The following is a 20,079-nucleotide window of genomic DNA, read 5'->3' on the forward strand; positions in this document are numbered from 1 at the left end:
CCTACAACAGATCCGATGTAATTCCCTCTTTTCTCTTGCTAAATCTCCTCTCTATTTCTCACTCAGAATACAAATATTCATAGACGCAATACAATTCCCTCATATATAGCGAGGGGTTGCCTTCTAGGGCAAAAAAACCTAAATTAAACATAATTTCTATTGTCAGATCTCCGCCTAATGAATGACCCAGATTGACTACGAAATTACAACATTTTACAAGGCAATTTTACATCTATTTTTAGCTTTGGGGGCACTGCCCCCGATCCCCCACCAGGGGGGGCTCCCAAAGATCGCAGCCACCCCCCTAGACCCCCCTTGTAGTGCAAATATTACGGGTGGCGTTGCCACCACATTACAAACTGGGGTCCAATGCAGTGATACCTCTTAATAAAAAAGATAATCAGGATCCACACCCAACAGGAACGAGATTATCTTTTGGTGTTTCCACCATGCCAATTGGGATTTGATGCCAATTCAAATGCTTTTCTTTCCCTTAATTTCTTTCGCTATTCCAATGAATGCTCGACTTGATTATTTTCCATGTTTCTAGACTCACTAAATTTCACCTTGCATTGCATCAATTTCTGCAATGTCCTTTACTCCACACTGATATATAATTTACTTCACTATTGGTTGTAAACAACATCTTAGATGAGGAATTAGATTACAGGAATTTAGAGGGTTTCAGTTCCAATAAGATAAACGAGAATTTAAATTATGTGTCTTATATCATACGAAAAATATCTTAGACCAAAGGAATTTCTAATAGATTCCCTACATCGGAGGGTTGTGAAGACAAAGGGATTTCAAGTGATTTCCATTAGGCATTTCAAGCATGTTTATTGTAATTGCCATTCAGCGTTTCAGTGATGTTCACTGTTTATTCAAGAAACCTAGTACCGAACATACTTATGACCCAGGCTCAAAAGGATCCTCTGAAATAGAGACGCAATGATGAGAACGATAAGAATCGTAAAGAAGAAATATTGTGCTTTCAATAGATGCACTGCCATTAACGAGCTTGGAAGAATTTTCGCTCTGATTGAGAGAATTGGCGGGTGGCTATATAGGAGTAGGCATGAACTAGTGCTCCCCTATGATAAAAACTAATCGATGTGTGCCTCTTTCCAAGGTCTTCCTTTGTTAAGCTCTGCATTTTGGTTTTATTTCCTCTTTACGCTTGCTAACTTGACAAGGCCTGAAAATTGTGATTTGGAAGGCAGGGTTTATATGAAAAGGGCTTTCGAGTCGGAAAAATAGAAACCTATAACCTATCATTTTAACCCCGTTGCAACTTGAATTCTGTCATGAACTGTAGGTAACCAGCTAATCGACAATTATGACTGTCGGATGACCATTTAATCAATAGTTAACACACGCCGCAGCCATTGTACCCCTATTTTTTTCAATTGCTAAGGCCACAATGTTAATGGATTCGCTTGCTAGAAGGTGGGAAAGCAGCAAATGGAAAAGGCATATTGGATACATATTAAACATTAGTAGTCTACCTGGCGTTACCTTTGCTGCTGTTAGGTATTATAGATTTCGACGGTTCCAATACCAAATTAAACGTCAAAATGACAGGTTAGTGATGTATAGGATACGCCAAGTTTGACGTGCAAAAATTTACGCCGGAAGTCAAATACGTTTTCAAATAGAAAATACGTCCTGCAGGACGTCAAATTCTAGGCCTCGTGACAACATAGAAAACACTCACTTAACGGTGTGCGCAGCACAACACTTCAACAACAACCCATGACGTCACTCAACAACTTTATCATGCGGTGTTCCCATTAGCGTACAAGGCGTGGTTCAAACGTGGCCTGACCAAATAACCTTCTCCACACATTCTACATTTTGGCTTTTGTCTGTATTTAAATCAAATCTATCCTAAGTAAAACTAGCATTTGCATCTTATGTTGCAAAGGAAACGCCGTAAGGCATAGAGTGGGGAAGAATAGAGACATGTGAATGGACATTGTTGAAAGAAATGGTGGATGATAATGAGTTACAATTGCAATAGTTAGTTATGTGTATTCTGAAAATGGATATTTTGTAAATAATAATAGTTTGTGGAAGAATAGCCACATGTGAATGGACATTGTTGAAAGAAAGGGTGGATGATAATGAGTTACAGTTGAAAGTATTAGTTATGTGTATTTTGAATATGGATATTTTGTAAATAATAGTACTGTGTAGAAAAATAGCAACATGTGAATGGACATTGTTGAAAGATAGGGTGGATCATAATGAGTTATACTTGAAATAATTAGTTATGTCTATTCGAATATGGATATTTTGTAAATAACAGTAATGTCATGTAGAGGTTATCCATTATCCATTTAGTTGTTTTTGTTTATGTGAACATGTTTTTGTACATTATTTTAAAGTAAAGCTACAAAATAGATATATCAATAAAGCTACTTAGCAGCTTAGCAACTTTTTTAGCACGAAAAACAAGCTATATGGTTGTATTATATTCATCCAGCAGATATGTACAACAATGTTGATATGGAAACCATCTGATATGAAAAATGTAATGTGGTTGAAACCACATGGAGAGAAAGGATATATGTAGCCCTATCAGATTTGTTAGATAAAGTTCTTAAGGAAATATATTGCATAATGCACATATGTTCATATAGAATTCGGATGCCTGTGCGTTACACTCCAAATTGTGGGATATAATGAAACCGTTTATTTACAAGTATCGTGATTAATAATTAATGAAAATATAATTGGTTGGTTGTAGTGGTTGGTAATGTAGAAACTCTACCGAAACGCCTAATTCTCTACTCCTGGTCACGTCATCTAGGTCCAGTCACATATTAATCTGGTTCAATTGCTCATAGTTCGGCTCTATAGTTCTCTGTACTTAATCTCATCAATTATTTGTTTCCACAATGATCAATAATTTTTTTATATAATGATTTTAATATTGTTATTATGTGTGAAAAAATGTTCTTATCAAGTTTGTGAAGATGCACCAGAGGGACGAGAAAGGATTCATCGAATGATTGTGCGAATTTAAGATCAAAATTTATGATATCGAAGGGTTTGAAGGTAGAGTTAGCTGGGCTTCTCATTGCGGAGTACACAGAGTTAGTGTCCATTTCATTAAAGCAACTGATTTCAGTATAATCTCTTAGGGTCCATTTCATTAAAAAGACATGGATAAGCAACTGCAACAAGAAAACATATTTAAAAAACACTGCCAGTTATACAAGATCTTGCTTCCACTAGTGCGTGAATATTCAGTGTGTAGGGGAAACTTGCTGATATAGTTGGCACAAGTGAAAACCACCTATAGTCATTCCCGATAAGTATGAAATAGTGTAAACTCAAACTTTCCTTTTCTAAAATAGGTCTTACGAACAAAGAGATAATGTGTCCACCAAAAAACAAAATCCAAGCTGCAGAAGAAATCCAGTAACAAAAGCCAACTCTAAAGTCTAGACACAATGATATATGAGAAAGAAAATAATGAAATAGAAGCATTGTCAAATATCCACCATGCGTTTCCCCTGATATCATTTTGGAGAATGATCAGTACAAGTCTCTCCTATTCCAAATATGTAACTTTCTGGTTAAGAATGTAACTTCAAGCACCAGTTATTGTACATTGAAAATTCTAACAGCTATAGCAGAAAAGGCACACATTTTAAATAAGACCTATTAAGAAAAAAAAAAGATTTACAGTGTGTTAGAAAGCTACAGTTCAACAATAATCATTAATTATTGGAAGACTGGAAGTAGTCAAACATATTCATATCAAACCAATCCAAGAAGAGCATTGGGGGTTTCCCAACGAGCCTCACATTTTTTCCACATCGCATGCAAAGAATCTGGATCTCATGAAGGGGATTGGCTGCCTCTTCATCAGCATTCACTGCCTCAGCTGTATTTCCAACATCATCAATAACTGTATCCTTCCCCATTGGCATTGTTTTGACTGACCGCGTGTTCAAAACGACCAACAGCAAGATCTGCTTAAATACAAAACATGTGCCAGCACTTCATGTCAATCCCCAACTATCAGTAATGATATCCTTTAGACAGAAATAGATATATGTGCCAATCAAGAGCCATCTAAATTTTTTTATCAAAAGACATAACAAGCATGACAGAAGCTTTTTACAAAACAGACAACATATTTCATATCTTCCACATAAACAGTCTTGGAAGAACTTTGAATGGCCAACAAATTGAATTCAGGTGACAAGATTGGATGTACTCTACAGAAGGCTTCTTATCTAATTTCAAAGTATGTTCACAAAATGTTCACTATATCCTGAAGAATTTTTACAAGAGAATCCCTAAGTGACTCAAGGACGGTATGAGTGGAGCTACATAACAGACTTAAGGCACGAGGAAGCAGTTACCATATTTAGGAATCCTAAATATGGCCTATATCTATTACATAACACGAACGCGCGCCTTAAATGAGCAGTTGCAGGGAGTCTAAATGCCTCTGGAACCTTCTCAAACCTGCTATCTTGCTTTCAATTAATCCTCCGACGTATTGATTGTCACTGAATATCTTGCATTGGATTTTACTTTCCGCTTCTCTCTGCAGGTAACGCAGCACATTAACGTGGCCTGAATTAGGGGCAGAACTGTAAATGGCGAATAACCCCATATCTCTATTCTGAAACTTTTTCGTCTCTGCTACAGTACAGCAGCCGCGGCAGCGATGACTGGAATAATTTCCATATGCCACTCCACGGATTTGATTTTGCGTACATGATTGACTGCCAGCCGGTGACGGATCATTCGAGGTAACAGGAATTTGCTGCAACTGAGGTGCCATCTTCAAATTTTTCACATCGAGATTCAACAACGTCTTTCTCCCTTCACAGTTAGACGGTGGCTCTTCTAAATGTGTGCATTTTCATGAATATTTAAACGAGCGAGGGCAAGTGCAAGGTCTCACACGGAGAAGAAAGACATGAAGAGTCTCTGCAGGGAAGAAAGACATGAAGAGTCTCTGCTAAGAGTCTCATCACCAACAGAAGAGTCTCATCGCCAGCAGGTAGTCTTTGCGAAGAGTCTCATTGCCAGCAGGCCAGGCCTGGCCTTTCATGGCCCATTACCATGGGAAAAAAACAATTTTTTTATGAAAAAACAGATTAAACGAACAGCAGAAAACACTCCAATCATCTAACACACATAATCAATGGCTCAGAATCGCACACGTCACATTCTAGGGATGTCTTTCTCAGAGGGAACGCCTTACGGCGTAATTATTTAAATGGCATATTAACATACATTGCTTTAACTCCATTTTGATTGATTAAGTAACCATGGAAGGTCAATGCAATGTTTGAAGGAATTGAAAGTGTTTGATTGTTTAAGGACCTATGGAAGGACCACACCAAGACTGAAGGAATTTGAAAATGAAATTGGCATCGTGAAATTAACATTAATGAGTAGAAGTGGAAACAGAAGTACAATATATATTTGTGCTGTAAAAATAGTTCCCACTAATGCCGACCATGCTCAATTTTTCCATGAAAATTGAGCTTTTTGATGCATAAAGCAATCAAATTGCTATGATGCAATAGTTCGCAATGATGCTAATAACTTCATGTTCAAGTGAATATGCGGTTGAGTGTTGCAGCCAACCTTACACCTGCTTTTGCAAGTTGAGTCTCGACAATGGGCCAGCGAGAGAGGAAATACTCATCTGCAAAACAAGGGACTTTAGCATTCATGCCCCACAAAATTACAGGACAAATAATGAAGTGCATGATGTGAAATTGATGAATATACCTCCTAAAACAGTGTTATTCTCAGCATCCTTGTAACCCCAATTGCAAGCTAGCTTGATACTTTCACTAGCATACCTGATACCATTAAGTAAACACTAAAATTAGATGATCAAAGAACCAGATAAATACATGTTGTGATAACAACCATTACTATCAGTTGTTGCAAATCATTGCCATCATGCAGCTAGCTGAAAGGATACTGCATCTGGTGATAAAATTCTGTTCTTATTGTGAATATGTGCTGATTTATTGTGTGACTTCTAGACAACCTTAGATAGTTTCCTCTTTCTGCTGAAGAACAGTCCATTCTCACTTTTTGTTGAGAATGCATTGTTTTGAAGTCTCCATGGATATTCTTGTGGTTTCATACTTCTAACTAGTTGGAGGGATGTTGTTGGAACCAGAATGACTGCACCAATTGGTGCCTTTAAGAGACCATATGTTTGACTTTGCACCAGTGCGTTATATTAGATCCTAACTTAACTAAGTGTGCCAAGGGATAGAAAAATAGTACTATATTAACCATATCCAAGGAAGCACAGTTCCTTAAAGGTTTTCCTACAAGAAAAACTGCTCACATGTTTTCTCAAAGGAAAACCTGCTATTTCCTTTATTGCAGAGGACTAGGCATAAGTGATTAGAAACATCAGCTCTAACGCATGACAGAGTGTGTCTAGCAGAATGTATCACTGTGTGTAAAGTATGGGCAAGATTATATATGATCTATACATGATCGTATAGAGGTTTGATCTTACTGTTAACTTTGTTGGTCAGTTGTTTTTACAAAAAATATTGGCAGCAAGCCTAAGAATCAGTGCACCAAACTCAACAAGAGCATTAAGTTGGTTGCATTGTCAACAGATGCGATAAACAAGATTACAAATTGCAATCCAAGGATGATGATACATGTTAGAGAATTTCAATACTTACTTTCCTGGGCAAGCAAGCTCATCCTTGCTGCATTTCTCCCATGTAGGTACTTCATCAGACCAGGTACCCTGTTTTTGAAATTAGACATAAATTTTCTCCTTGATGAGATTCACAATATATAGATGTAAACGATGTTTTTATTCTTGGACGAGCTAAAATTTTTCAAAGGATACTTATGCAAGGAAGGAAATGAATAATCTACCAAGTTAACTGCCTTTTTCGAAGGAAAAAGAGTGGGGAACATACCGTAATATTTTCCTGAAGCGCTGTTATCAATTCCTCAATGTCTCTATCATAATAATCTTTAAGGCCTGTCTCAATGATCAGATTATCCCATATCTGTCCACGGTCACAGAAACACAAGATCAATTAAATCAAAATTTAACTCAAGAGGTCAAGAACACTCTGAAGATAGCTTGAACACATTATGCCCTTGGTTGCAGCAATTGTCAAACCAATTGGTGCCTTTAAGAGACCATATGTTTGACTTTGCACCAGTGTGTTATATTAGATCCTAACTTAACTAATGGGCCAAGGGATAGAAAAATAGTACTATATTAACCATATCCAAGGAAGAACAGTTCCTTAAAGGTTTTCCTACAAGCAAAACTGCTCACATGTTTTCTCAAAGGAAAACCTGCTATTTCCTTTACTGCAGAGGACTAGGCACAAGTGATTAGAAACATCAGCTCTAACGCATGACAGAGTGTGTCTAGTAGAATGTATCACTATGCGTAAAGTATGGGCAAGATTATATATGATCTATACATGATCATACAGAGGTTTGATCTTACTGTTAACTTTGTTGGTAAGTTGTTTTTACAAAAAATATTGGCAGCAAGCCTAAGAATCAGTGCACCAAACTCAACAAGAGCATTAAGTTGGTTGCATTGTCAACAGATGCGATAAACAAGATTACAAATTGCAATACAAGGATGATGATACATGTTAGAGAATTTCAATACTTACTTTCCTGGGCAAGCAAGCTCATCCTTGCTGCATTTCTCCCATGTAGGTACTTCATCAGACCAGGTACCCTGTTTTTGAAATTAGACATAAATGTTCTCCTTGATGAGATTCACAATATATAGATGTAAACGATGTTTTTATTCTTGGACGAGCTAAATTTTTTCAAAGGATACTTATGCAAGGAAGGAAATATGCCCTTGGTTGCAGCAATTGTCAAACCAATTGGTGCCTTTAAGAGACCATATGTTTGACTTTGCACCAGTGTGTTATATTAGATCCTAACTTAACTAAGTGTGCCAAGGGATAGAAAAATAGTACTATATTAACCATATCCAAGGAAGCACAGTTCCTTAAAGGTTTTCCTACAAGCAAAACTGCTCACATGTTTTCTCAAAGGAAAACCTGCTATTTCCTTTATTGCAGAGGACTAGGCACAAGTGATTAGAAACATCAGCTCTAACGCATGACAGAGTGTGTCTAGCAGAATGTATCACTGTGCGTAAAGTATGGGCAAGATTATATATGATCTATACATGATTGTACAGAGGTTTGATCTTACTGTTAACTTTGTTGGTCAGTTGTTTTTACAAAAAATATTGGCAGCAAGCCTAAGAATCAGTGCACCAAACTCAACAAGAGCATTAAGTTGGTTGCATTGTCAACAGATGCGATAAACAAGATTACAAATTGCAATCCAAGGATGATGATACATGTTAGAGAATTTCAATACTTACTTTCCTGGGCAAGCAAGCTCATCCTTGCTGCATTTCTCCCATGTAGGTACTTCATCAGACCAGGTACCCTGTTTTTGAAATTAGACATAAATTTTCTCCTTGATGAGCTTCACAATATATAGATGTAAACGATGTTTTTATTCTTGGACGAGCTAAGATTTTTCAAAGGATACTTATGCAAGGAAGGAAATGAATAATCTACCAAGTTAACTGCATTTTTCGAATGAAAAAGAGTGGGGAACATACCGTAATATTTTCCTGAAGCGCTGTTATCAATTCCTCAATGTCTCTATCATAATAATCTTTAAGGCCTGTCTCAATGATCAGATTATCCCATATCTGTCCACGGTCACAGAAACACAAGATCAATTAAATCAAAATGTAACTCAAGAGGTCAAGAACACTTTGAAGATAGCTTGAACACATTATGCCCTTGGTTGCAACAATTGTCAAACCAATCCAAGAAGAGCATTGGGGGTTTCCCAACGAGCCTCACATTTTTTCCACATCGCATGCAAAGACTCTGGATCTCATGAAGGGGATTGGCTGCCTCTTCATCAGTATTCACTGCCTCAGCTGCATTTCCAACATCAGCAATAACTGTATCCTTCCCCATTGGCATTGTTTTGACTGACCGCGTGTTCAAAACGACCAACAGCAAGATCTGCTTAAATACAAAACATGTGCCAGCACTTCATGTCAATCCCCAACTATCAGTAATGAAATCCTTTAGACAGAAATAGATATCTGTGCCAATCAAGAGCCATCTAAATTTGTTTATCAAAAGACATAACAAGCATGACAGAAGCTTTTTACAAAACAGACAGCATATTTCATATCTTCCACATAAACAGTCTTGGAAGAACTTTGAATGGCCAACAAATTGAATTCAGGTGACAAGATTGGATGTACTCTACAGAAGGCTTCTTATCTAATTTCAGAGTATGTTCACAAAATGTTCACTATATCCTGAAGACTTTTTACCAGAGAATCTTAAGTGACTCAAGGACGGTATGAGTGGAGCTACATAACAGACTTAAGGCACGAGGAAGCAGTTACCATATTTAGGAATCCTAAATATGGCCTATATCTATTACATAACACGAACGCGCGCCTTAAATGAGTAGTTGCAGGGAGTCTAAATGCCTCTGGAACCTTCTCAAACCTGCTATCTTGCATTCGATTAATCCTCTGGCGTATTGATTGTCACTGAATATCTTGCATTCTCCATAAGAGCTGTGGAAATTGCATAGTCTATGAGCTCCTGGGCATCATCCAAGTGATTCACAATAACCTGCAAAATTTTTAAATTTTAACACCCCTAGATCTACTCAAAGGAAGGAAACCAGCATTCATCCAATGACAGTATAACATCACATTCTACGGAATTTCAGAGACCTGAGCGCATGTGACCGTCTGGAAGCAACGATACTCCTGGATGAAGTCAGGCAACCCAATGGTATGATGCAGAATGCGGTTGGTTCCATAGTCGTTAGAATTAGGCCCCCCGACGATATAGATGACGGTCAGATTCTCACTGTAAGCCCCCGCGATCGCATTGATGATGCTGAGCCCCCCGACTGTGAAAGTAGCGACGCAAGCCCCCACACCTCTGGATCGTGCATACCCATCGGCAGCGTAGCCAGCGTTGAGCTCGTTGCAGCAGCCAATGAGATTGAGGTCGGGCTCCGCCAGCAGATGGTCCAGCAAGGTGAGATTGAAGTCCCCAGGAACAGAGAAAACGTCAGTGACCCCAACCTCAACAAGCCTCCGTGCCAGGTGGCGCCCCAGTGTCGAGGAAGAAGGCAGTGGAGCTACTCCCGCCTGTTCGCTCGGCAATGGACAGGCCACTGATTTCTTGCCACACTTCTAAACTCGATTATTGAATCAACGGCGGGAGACACTCCTATCGTCTAACACTTCATCGGACGAAACAGAGAGATGACACGAGGGCAAGGAGGAAAGTTCATCTCAGAGGGAACGCGTTACGGCGTAATTACTTGAAATTGAAGATTTTAATTACTAACTTTGTTAAATTTATTTATATATTCATAATAAATATAAACAAATACAGTTTTATTAAAAATAATATTTATTTAAATTAAATTAAAAGATAAACACATGGAATATTTAAACTTAACCATTTAAGTTTCCTTAAAAAACAATTTAAGAACACGGATAAAATTATGTAATTATCCTCATTATTATTCACCATCTCTGATTCTAAGAACATAAACCTTAATTTAAAAAATACTACCTCTTTCGTAACAAAATGTTTATCGCTTTATTTACATCACATCTACCTTACTATGATCGCCCTATAAAAGGAAATCCCACAAAATCCTGCAGACTAATGCACTCATCTTTTAACACTTCAAATGATCTTCGGTTGACCAACTCCTCGTGGGCCTTGGCCTTTACCTATTTTTAACGATTACACCCTTCACCATCACCATGTTTAACCCCAACAAGGTTCCTTTTATGCTCACATTTTTGGATTCCCTTTCACTATCATGTACATGTACTTTTCTTTGTCCCTAACTTATTGCATGTATATATATCATGATATGTACAGACATGCACATTGACAACAAATTAATTCATTATCAAAATGTCAATGAAACTATCAAAAGGCACTCAACTAAAAACGGAAGAGAAAACGGAAAAGGAGAGTTCTTTTTTTAAGCTTATGCCTTATCCTCTATATTGGTGATTTGGAGGTATATTTTATGCAAATGCTTCCATCAACCGTAGTTTTCGGGGATGGTAATATCAGGGCATGGACCATTTGTTCATGGATTTAATATGCATATTAATAATATATAATTAATTATATTTTTATTAGGTTTAGTTTGGCTATTATAAATTAATGAATGTGACTTGTAATTTAAAATAATAAATTTTAGTCATAGTAATGGTTATAATTTAATGGTACTAAATCTTATTATCTATAATATATATCTTTTTTATTAAGAAATATAAAATGTTTCTAATATTTAAAATTTTTATTTCTAATTGTGAGATTTTCTCATTACTAATTTATTTTGAAATTGTGAATTGTATTTTTCACAAAAATTGATTATTATAATAATAACAAACTATTACAAGTTCCGAGCGTTAACTTAATTGTCTACATTATCGAGGTTAAGCTTTGTTAATGAGCTAACAGGAAGTGATCCCTTCGAGTGGATTTGCTTGGAACAATGTTTCTATGGATGTATTAGTCACCGATTTTATTACAAAAAAATTATTACAAAAGTCAAGTAAGCCACTTTCTCCAACTAAAATTTCCTCACACCAAAAACAATGAACCATGGTGTGGCCACTATGGCAATGACCTATTACTAAACCATTTATTATCTTGTACACTCTTGATGGTATAGCTCAAGCAACTTATTAAATCTCAAAAATCTGAGTTATAGTTCCACACAGTTCCCCCACCCTTCACTTCATCTCCTTTAATTAAACAAATTAGTTTTTATTCAAATTTTGAATTTTTAAGTCTCTTCACAACAACTTGACACTTGATCTAATGTGAAGACAATATTAGTTGGAGTGCTTTACGTAGACTCCATCTACCACTACAATACTCTTCCATGGAGAGTGATCTAAAATTGTATAACTAGATACATTTGGCAATTCTCTACGCGCTCTGGATAGCATCATAGAGGAACCAATGTTACATTACATCATCTTCCCCTTGATAATGATACAAGGGAAGACACCAGGGATACTTATTTAGTTGAACCATCATTCATATTATGACTGGGTATTATTGAATATCATAAAAGGTATGGTTTTTGTATCAAGGGGGTGTCCCTAACACCACACTCATTGAATTGGATAACATTATGCATATATTTTAGTTATTTATGGCATTCACACTCAATTTATTAATGAAAATTACTACAAGTGCACTTTGGCTAATAACAACACTGATCGAGGTGGATGTTGGTGTCCATCCACCTATTCCACTTGGACCCCCACCACTGTCTCTTTCAATTTTTCAGTTTCCTTAATTGTAACACAATTTACTATTTTTGGTAGTTTTTCGGGTCCTGAACCTCAAGAGCTATTTTGAGGCCCTAAACGACATTTTTTGGGAAAACTAGGGCCAACATTAAATATCAATTGATGTTGGTCACCCTAAAGTCGTATTCATCGGATAGATCTTTCTAACGAAGTATTGTGCGCGTCAAACGAAGATCGTATGCCAAAGTTACGACCCCGGGAAGTTGATGTACCAATTTAGCCAATTGGGGCCCATCATTTCGGTGCTTCATCTCCTAGGGTTAGGTTTTTTGATGTTTATGGTTTCCCATTGTTTATCAATAATAAATAGGCCTTCGAGCCTCATTGTAACACAATTGAGAGGCATGTAGTCACCACATCTCTTCTTAGAGGTAAGCTACCATCGCCCGAGCTAGTCTTATTTCCATTCTGTTTGTAAGCATGTTTTAGTATTTGATATTAATGAAATGTAGTGTTATTTCTACTGCATCTCTATATTTATGGTTATATCTTTAATTTATTGTGTTCTTGTTTAAGTTCGGATCAGTGGTATCAGAGGGGTCTTCTCTTTCTCTGTTTTTCTTTGCATGTCCCCAACGAGGTTGGGATATAAGGAGTTAGGGCTTGAACTAGTCAAACCTTTGCAATATCAAGCTCGAAAATCCCGATGGCCTCCCATGGTGGAAGAGAATAAAGACGAGAGGGCAAGAGATCCTTTCAAAATCTTGCTCGAAGAATCCCTCGATCAACAGAGGAACGTGATGATGGACAACTTTGCCCGGATCCTTCAACGACTACCCAAGGGTGACGCATCTCCTTCCAACAGCTACTCTGGAAGTGCCACACCCTTTAAGATACAAGTTAATTTTGACATCCCCATATTTGAGGGTCAGATAGATGCGGATGTCGTAGATAAATAGTTAAATCTGCTAGAAGGATATTTTTCTATTCATGATTTTTCCAGCTGGGAAAAGATTACCTTTTCACTTCTCAAAGTCACCCCCCACGTCAAGGACTGGTGGGAAATCTTCTGTGAGAAGAAGGACAAAAGTACACCCTCACAATTTTCGGCCGCACCCACTTGTAGTTCATTCCGGGATGCCATCAAGAACTAGTACTACCCTGTCGAGAGCTATGAGGATAAATACATAAAGTGGACCATGTTGTGGCAGGGAAGGGACCAAGACGTGCCAGAGTTTACCAATGTTTTTCATACCCTTCGCATGAAGTTGGTATCAATGATTCTAAGAAACATTTGGTACTCAAGTACCACGGCTGCCTACACATGTACATCTAGGATGAGATGGAGTTCCTAGACATCTCCTCGCTCAACATGACGTACCGATACGCTGTCAAAATTAAGCAGGATTTTAAACAGAAAAAGTGAGACTTTGGATCTGTGAATCTAAAGCAAGTGAAAGGCGCCCCCAAACTGCAGAGCAAAGAGCAAAGCTAAGGCGGGGTGACCTAGGATAACCCGCTGAAGATGCAAGCAAATAACAACACCATGAAGAAAAATAATGACACGAGAAAGTGGTGTGAGTTCCATAAGAGCTCCACTCACAACACAAGTGTGTATCAGGCCAAGCAGTCACTAGTGGTTGAGCTGAAGGCTTCTGAGTCAAACGCATGTTCCAACTCTGAGTCAGAACCTGACAAGGGGAATGATAAAGGGAAGTAGATCATTGATGCGAACGCCAGTGCCACTGTGGCCACCACCAAGATCTAGAAGACTAATCCTAAATATCCAAAGGAGGGGGAATGCCTATTCCACTCATAGATGTGGGTGAAGGGTTTTCCACTGCAGTTCATTGTCGATAATGGCAACCAAAAGAACCTCATTTCAGCAGAGGTCATGAAGCGGCTGGGCCTACAACTACATCACATCTGCAGCTGTACACCATCTTGTGGCTTCACCAAGGACGAGATATTTGTGTCAGCCAACAATGTCACATTCCCTATATCTTCAAGCCCTTCACGGATGAGGTACTGTGTAATTTTTCTCCTCTTGAATTTTGTGATGTATTACTAGGACATCCATACTTATGGAAATGACATATTGTTTATGAGTCTAGACACCACTCTGTTATTATTTTTTGGGTAGTAAGTTATACAAGATACCGGAGTTAGCCTCGCCTATTGCCATCTCTTTAATCTTTGCTAATCAATGCAGTAAGATCATCTCCTAGACTAGGAATTGTTTTTTCTTTCTTATTCGCTCTCAAATTAAGGGGAAGATCATAGCCACATCCATGGCCCCTGGGAAGGATTCCTCCACGCAGCAAAAGCAGGTGGATACGATCATGGAAGAATACAAGGACATATTCTCCTCACCCACAGGGATGCCCTTACATTGTTAGGTCAAGCATTCGATCGATCTGACTCCTGAAGCACCTCTACCCGGTGAATCGATATATCGTCGCTCAATTCTAGAAAATGAAGAGATCAAGTGGAAAATCCAGGAGTTGTTGTAAAAAGGGCACATCCAACCAAGTTCCTCACCTTGTGGGAGCTCGATTGTACTTGTACAGAAGAAGGATGGGACCTGGAGGCTCTGTATTAATTATCAGGCACTAAACGAAAATCACTGTCAGGAACAGGTATCTAATCCCATGGATTGATGACATTTTGGACCAAATCAAGGGGGCCAAGTATTTCAGCAAGATCGATCTGAAGTCTGGCTATCACTGAGTTCCATTAGAGCCCATAAATGTATGGAAGACCACCTTCAAATCCAAGGAAGGCCTTTTTAATGGTTGGTTATGCCCTTCGGGTTGACAAATGCCCCTGCTACTTTTATGAGGCTAATGGATGACATCTTACAGCCCTTCACCAACTCATTTGTGGTTTTTATCTGGACGACATCCTCATCTTCAGTAAGAGTTGGGAAGAACAATTACAACACATTTGGCAGGTCCTTCAAACCCTTCGGTAGCACAAAATGTGTTCCAACTTGGAGAAATTCACCTTTGGCATGAGCTAGGTCCAATATTTGGGTTACATCATAGATGAGCATGGCGTGCATGTGGATCGAGACATACGCCTCAGACTATGTTATTGGTGAAGTACTCACCCAACACAGGGATCCAGTGGCCTATCATAGTGAGATATTTTCTGATACAATTTGAAAGTACCCCACCTATGATAAAGAGATGTATTCCATCGTGCAGGCTTGTCAATAATGGAAGCATTACATTCTAGGGAAGGAGACGGTCATCCACACAGATCACCAACCTCTTCAGTTTATATAGACACAAGGGAAGTTGTAGAATGATCACCATCAGAAGTGGTCTACATATTTGCAACAATTCCACTTGAACATTAAATACAAAAAGGGTAGCACCAATCATGTTGTAAATTGCCCTAGCCGACCCTCGGTTGTAACACTGACTACTATTCTCAACTCTTGTGGCCATGAGACCTCTGGATGGCCACAACTATACAAAAATGATCTAGAGTTCACCTCCACATACCAGATGCTAGTATATGGAAAGAAATTTTATGATTTCCACCTCCATGATGCATTATTATGCTACCTGGGCCACCTTTGTGTTCCTCCAAGTGAGCATTCCAAGTTGATTTGGGAGGCGCACTACAGTCGAGTCGCAGGACACTTTGGTGTGGAGAAAAGTGTGGTTGTACTATAAAGTACTTTTATTGGCCCAAACTCTGACTGGATGTTGGGAAATACATCAGATCCTACATCTCTTATGCCATTGCTAAGCCAACCATCAAGAAGAAAGGCCTGTACACTCCTCTGCCTACTCCCATCCAGTCGCGCAAATCCATCTCCATGGACTATATGTCTAGCCACCCTTCTACCAAGCATGGTAATTACTGTGTTTTTGTGGTCGTCGACAAATTTTCTAAGATGGTTATATTGACAGCCTACAAGAAGAGTATCACAGTAGATGAAACTGCCAAACTCTTCTTTGAACGAGTATGGGTAGATTTTGGGATCTCGCAGACATCATATCAAGATAGCAGGTTCCTGAGCACATTCTGGTCAAGCCTTTGGACACTATTGGACACCAAGCTCACCAAGTTAGCTGCGTTCCATCCCCAGACTGATGGCGAGATGAAGGTCATCAATAGGATGATAGTGCACATACTCCACATGTACAACTCCAAGTATCCATGAACCTTGGATGAGAGTCTTCCCTATGTGCAACATAGTTATAATAGAGATTTTTAGAGCTTGACTGGTCGTAGTCCCTAACGCAGGAAAACCCTGCTTTCACCCACAGTATGCATAAACTATTTTTCCCGAGGAATTAATATGACCTACCTAGTCAAATCTTCATTAGATAATGGTTTGAGGCCCCTTTATTAAATCTCTGCGGAATGATTCATTAAACTAGCCCAGTGTTTCCATTAATTAATTCTTTCTATCAGACGTTGTTTATCTAATCCTCATAAACCTTCATTAACCCCTTATTCAATCCTTAATGCCCACACATTAAACATTCTTAACCTTATTACCACATATATATAACCTTCCCTGCTTCTCCACTTTGATATATTTGGATTTACCCATAAAAACCTTCTATCAATGCTATTTCTATTACATAACTTTTATAATAGAAATCGTCATAAATCATGTGCAAACTTACCTTTTTCCTCGTATTCCTCAGACTTTGCAAATTACCCGATGATCCTTATTGAAATTGCGCTCTCGGGGTTTCACAAGACTCTTAAGACTTCTCCTTTCGCATTCGGGATGTGATAACACAATCTGACCTCAAATACTCTACAACTGTGTCTATTCCTTAGCAAGTCCGCTCTATCGCACTTCACAATGCTCCTTCGTCCGCTTACATCGTATATCGCAATATTCATCGGCTCGCTCCATCTCACCTTCACACATCGCATGTCGCATTGATTAAGGGCTAAGGTCTATATCCCATGGATATTTGTGATGCGATCAAATCTCCGATCGCATCGGACATCGCAATCGCATATCGCAATTGCTTGTGGCCGAGGTTAAATCACTCACCATTGGACTATTGTGATGCGAGATTCAACAACGATCCTCCACCGTTGATCCAATCACTCGATCCAACATTCAGTAACGGTCTTGCATATCGCAATTGCAATTCCCTTAAGGCCGATTCATTCATTCATGTGATAAGTTGCGATGCGATATTAATAGCTTCGTTCCATGCGACTTGATCTCATCCGTTGATCTGTTAGATCCAACGGCCCCTGTGCATTAAGGCTTCACTCCTTTGTTCTTCCTTTTTACTTGGGTTTTATGATATTTCTTCAATGTTTCTCTGCGGCTCGGGTTACTTCATGGTTCTTCATCCTTCGCTGTTCCACTACGCGACTCCCTCCTGAGCTTAATTCTGTGAGTTCTTTAATCACGATCACTCCACAACATTACTTTGATTCTTTGAATGGATTCCAACGATCCATTATAATCCTTCATATCATTCTTTCCCTCTGTGTATTCTGACGAACTCTACCTACATACGTATATTATACAGAATCACTGATACATGCATAATTTATCCTTCAATACTCGAATTGCACACTTATACAATTTTAGAATCAATCTCTGTATATATAAACAAACATTTACACAATTTCTCTCTCAGGCCTGATCTTCTAATGTCAATGGCCTCTGTTTACAACCTGCCCGTAGGCTTACAATCACACTCTAACTAGCTAACCTATCCAACCTCTCCTCTATCTATGCCTTTTTGGCTTGCATTTATAAAAAAGGATTCTCAAACCAATTCTCGATTTAGATCCATAAGCTTCTCAACAAAATCCTAAAATCTCTTCCTCATCCCTAAGGATTCTCTCAAATCCAAAAAATCATGAACTAACTCCTAATTTGAGTTTTACAATCAATTTTCAAATCCCTGAGCTCTCTTAGCTATCCTAAATCTATCATATTCTCCTATATTCAAGAATATTTACAAATATGCCTCGCTATATTCAATTAAATCCTATTCAAGCTTCTCTCATTAAAATCACTCAAAACTTTTAATAATTACATTAATTCAATACTTAGGAAACCAACTTCCCTGAAACACAAGACCCCCTATGTCTACTAATGATAATGTTGAGCTTAATGCTCCTGCATCAAACTCCCCATGTAAGAAAATTTATGACCACCTGGTCATAAGTCTGGATAATTGATTCCTCCTAGATCCCAGACTTTATTTTGTAATCTTTCTTTGCTTGTTAACTGTTCTATTGCTGCTGTTGTCTGTTGTTGTTCTCCAGGTCTCCATACCTTATGCTGCAATGCTTCACTTTCCATGCTTTCATAGTCTGTTGCTGTCTTCCTCTTGTTGTCGCTCCTTTCCTTTCTTGTTGTTGTCTTCTTCTAAGACACTTTCATCATTAACCTTCTTATCAACTCAATTTATTTGTCCAATATATCCTTTGTTTGTTGATTGTCTTCAACTCTTAATCGTTGAATTTCCATTACTACTGCCACTCTTTTATCCTTACTCTCTTGTTCACTATTGTCTTGCACTTTTTTAGCTGCTGCCATATTGTCTTTCAACACAATTTTCTGCTTCTGTTTTCTGTACTTGTCAACTTCTTCTTGTCTTTCATTTATGACAACTTCTTTGTCATCCTTCATCAGCAATTTATCCTGAACATTTATCCTCTGCTCTTCCAACTTCCTCCTTTGAAAGTCTAACTCTCTATATAATTCAATGATTTTACTTGGAGTAAACTTTGGAAATTTTACACAATCTCCCATTTCTTCATTTTCTATTGACCCATCATCACATGGTCCTTCCTCCTCTGCTAAATCTTTCTTAACATCCTTCAATAGATGTTCTTCCTCTTCTTCTTTCATTGGGCTATCCACCTGTGCCAAATATGTTCTAGTTTCTACAACAAAATCTGCACTCATAAGACAATCATCAAAATAAAAAATATAAGGCCTTTGTACCTCTTCTTCTTCTTCTGGCAACCTTTCAGTATGTTGCTCTGATCTCTCCTTTAACTCCTCTGTCAGCACATCAGTATGCTGATTCAAACTCAAAGAACTCTTGAGACTGTCAGCAAGTCTCGTTCCAACACCATCTGTTTTAATGATGCCTCTCTGCACTTGTTCACTGTAGCGAACTGTTTCTTTTCCAGTCTCCTTGTCATATTCTACTTCAAAACTTTCATTTTCTGGAAGGTATTCTTTCATGTTTTTGACAGCTTTAAAAGACTTCCTATCTTCTTCCAAACCTGCAACCATACACAAATTATTAGTTTTAAAATCACAAGACCTTACGGTCTCATTTGATGTTTTAGTCATCAAGTCTTCTCGGTGCTCTAAATCATTCATATGATCCAACTCCTCTGGCTCTTCATCACTTTCAAAAAGTAATGGTCCACGTTCTAGTTCACATATCAAAACTGTAACATCTTCTTCAACATATCCCTTTTGTTGTAGCTCAACTCTTTCGAGCTCTTCTATCTCCAATTTGGCATCTAAAATTTGTTCAAGTTCCCTCAGCTCCTTTATTAACTGCATATTCACCTGTTGATTCCTCTTCTCTTGTAGCCTCTGCCACTTCACTTTCTTTCTCATGACATAAACATATTTATAGTCTGCTACATTTCCTTGCAACATCTCCATTAATACTTCAATCTGAAATGTTATCTCAACCATTTCTTTATCATATTCTTCATCACTCATT

The 20,079-nt window shown here is 38.2% G+C and overlaps 1 protein-coding gene across 4 annotated transcripts; it reads right to left on the reverse strand.

Moving 5' to 3' along the window:
- Nucleotides 1-3,911: 3,911 nt before the first annotated feature.
- On the reverse strand, nucleotides 3,912-9,567 carry LOC149176494 (endonuclease 4-like). 4 transcript variants are annotated; one of them, XM_089423131.1, is made up of 9 exons: nucleotides 8,901-9,567; nucleotides 8,651-8,743; nucleotides 8,405-8,472; nucleotides 7,671-7,738; nucleotides 6,948-7,040; nucleotides 6,702-6,769; nucleotides 5,773-5,846; nucleotides 5,626-5,686; nucleotides 3,912-3,986 (listed from the first exon to the last, which is right to left on the reverse strand). In XM_089423131.1, the coding sequence occupies exons 1-5, from the start codon at nucleotides 9,024-9,026 to the stop codon at nucleotides 7,030-7,032; spliced, it is 366 nt and encodes a 121-aa protein (XP_089279257.1). In that variant the 5' UTR covers nucleotides 9,027-9,567; the 3' UTR covers nucleotides 3,912-3,986; nucleotides 5,626-5,686; nucleotides 5,773-5,846; nucleotides 6,702-6,769; nucleotides 6,948-7,029. The 4 variants fall into 4 exon arrangements, with proteins under 4 accessions (XP_089279257.1, XP_089279256.1, XP_089279259.1 ...); XM_089423130.1 differs by lacking the exon at nucleotides 3,912-3,986 and having other exon boundaries at nucleotides 5,160-5,686; XM_089423133.1 differs by lacking the exons at nucleotides 3,912-3,986; nucleotides 8,405-8,472 and having other exon boundaries at nucleotides 5,160-5,686.
- Between the last annotated feature and the right edge of the window lie 10,512 nt (nucleotides 9,568-20,079).

This window comes from Pinus tabuliformis, chromosome 4_1 (genome assembly GCF_031772625.1).
Source record: "Pinus tabuliformis cultivar Carrire ecotype Pingquan chromosome 4_1, CPIR1, whole genome shotgun sequence".
Taxonomy (NCBI): Eukaryota; Viridiplantae; Streptophyta; class Pinopsida; order Pinales; family Pinaceae; genus Pinus; species Pinus tabuliformis.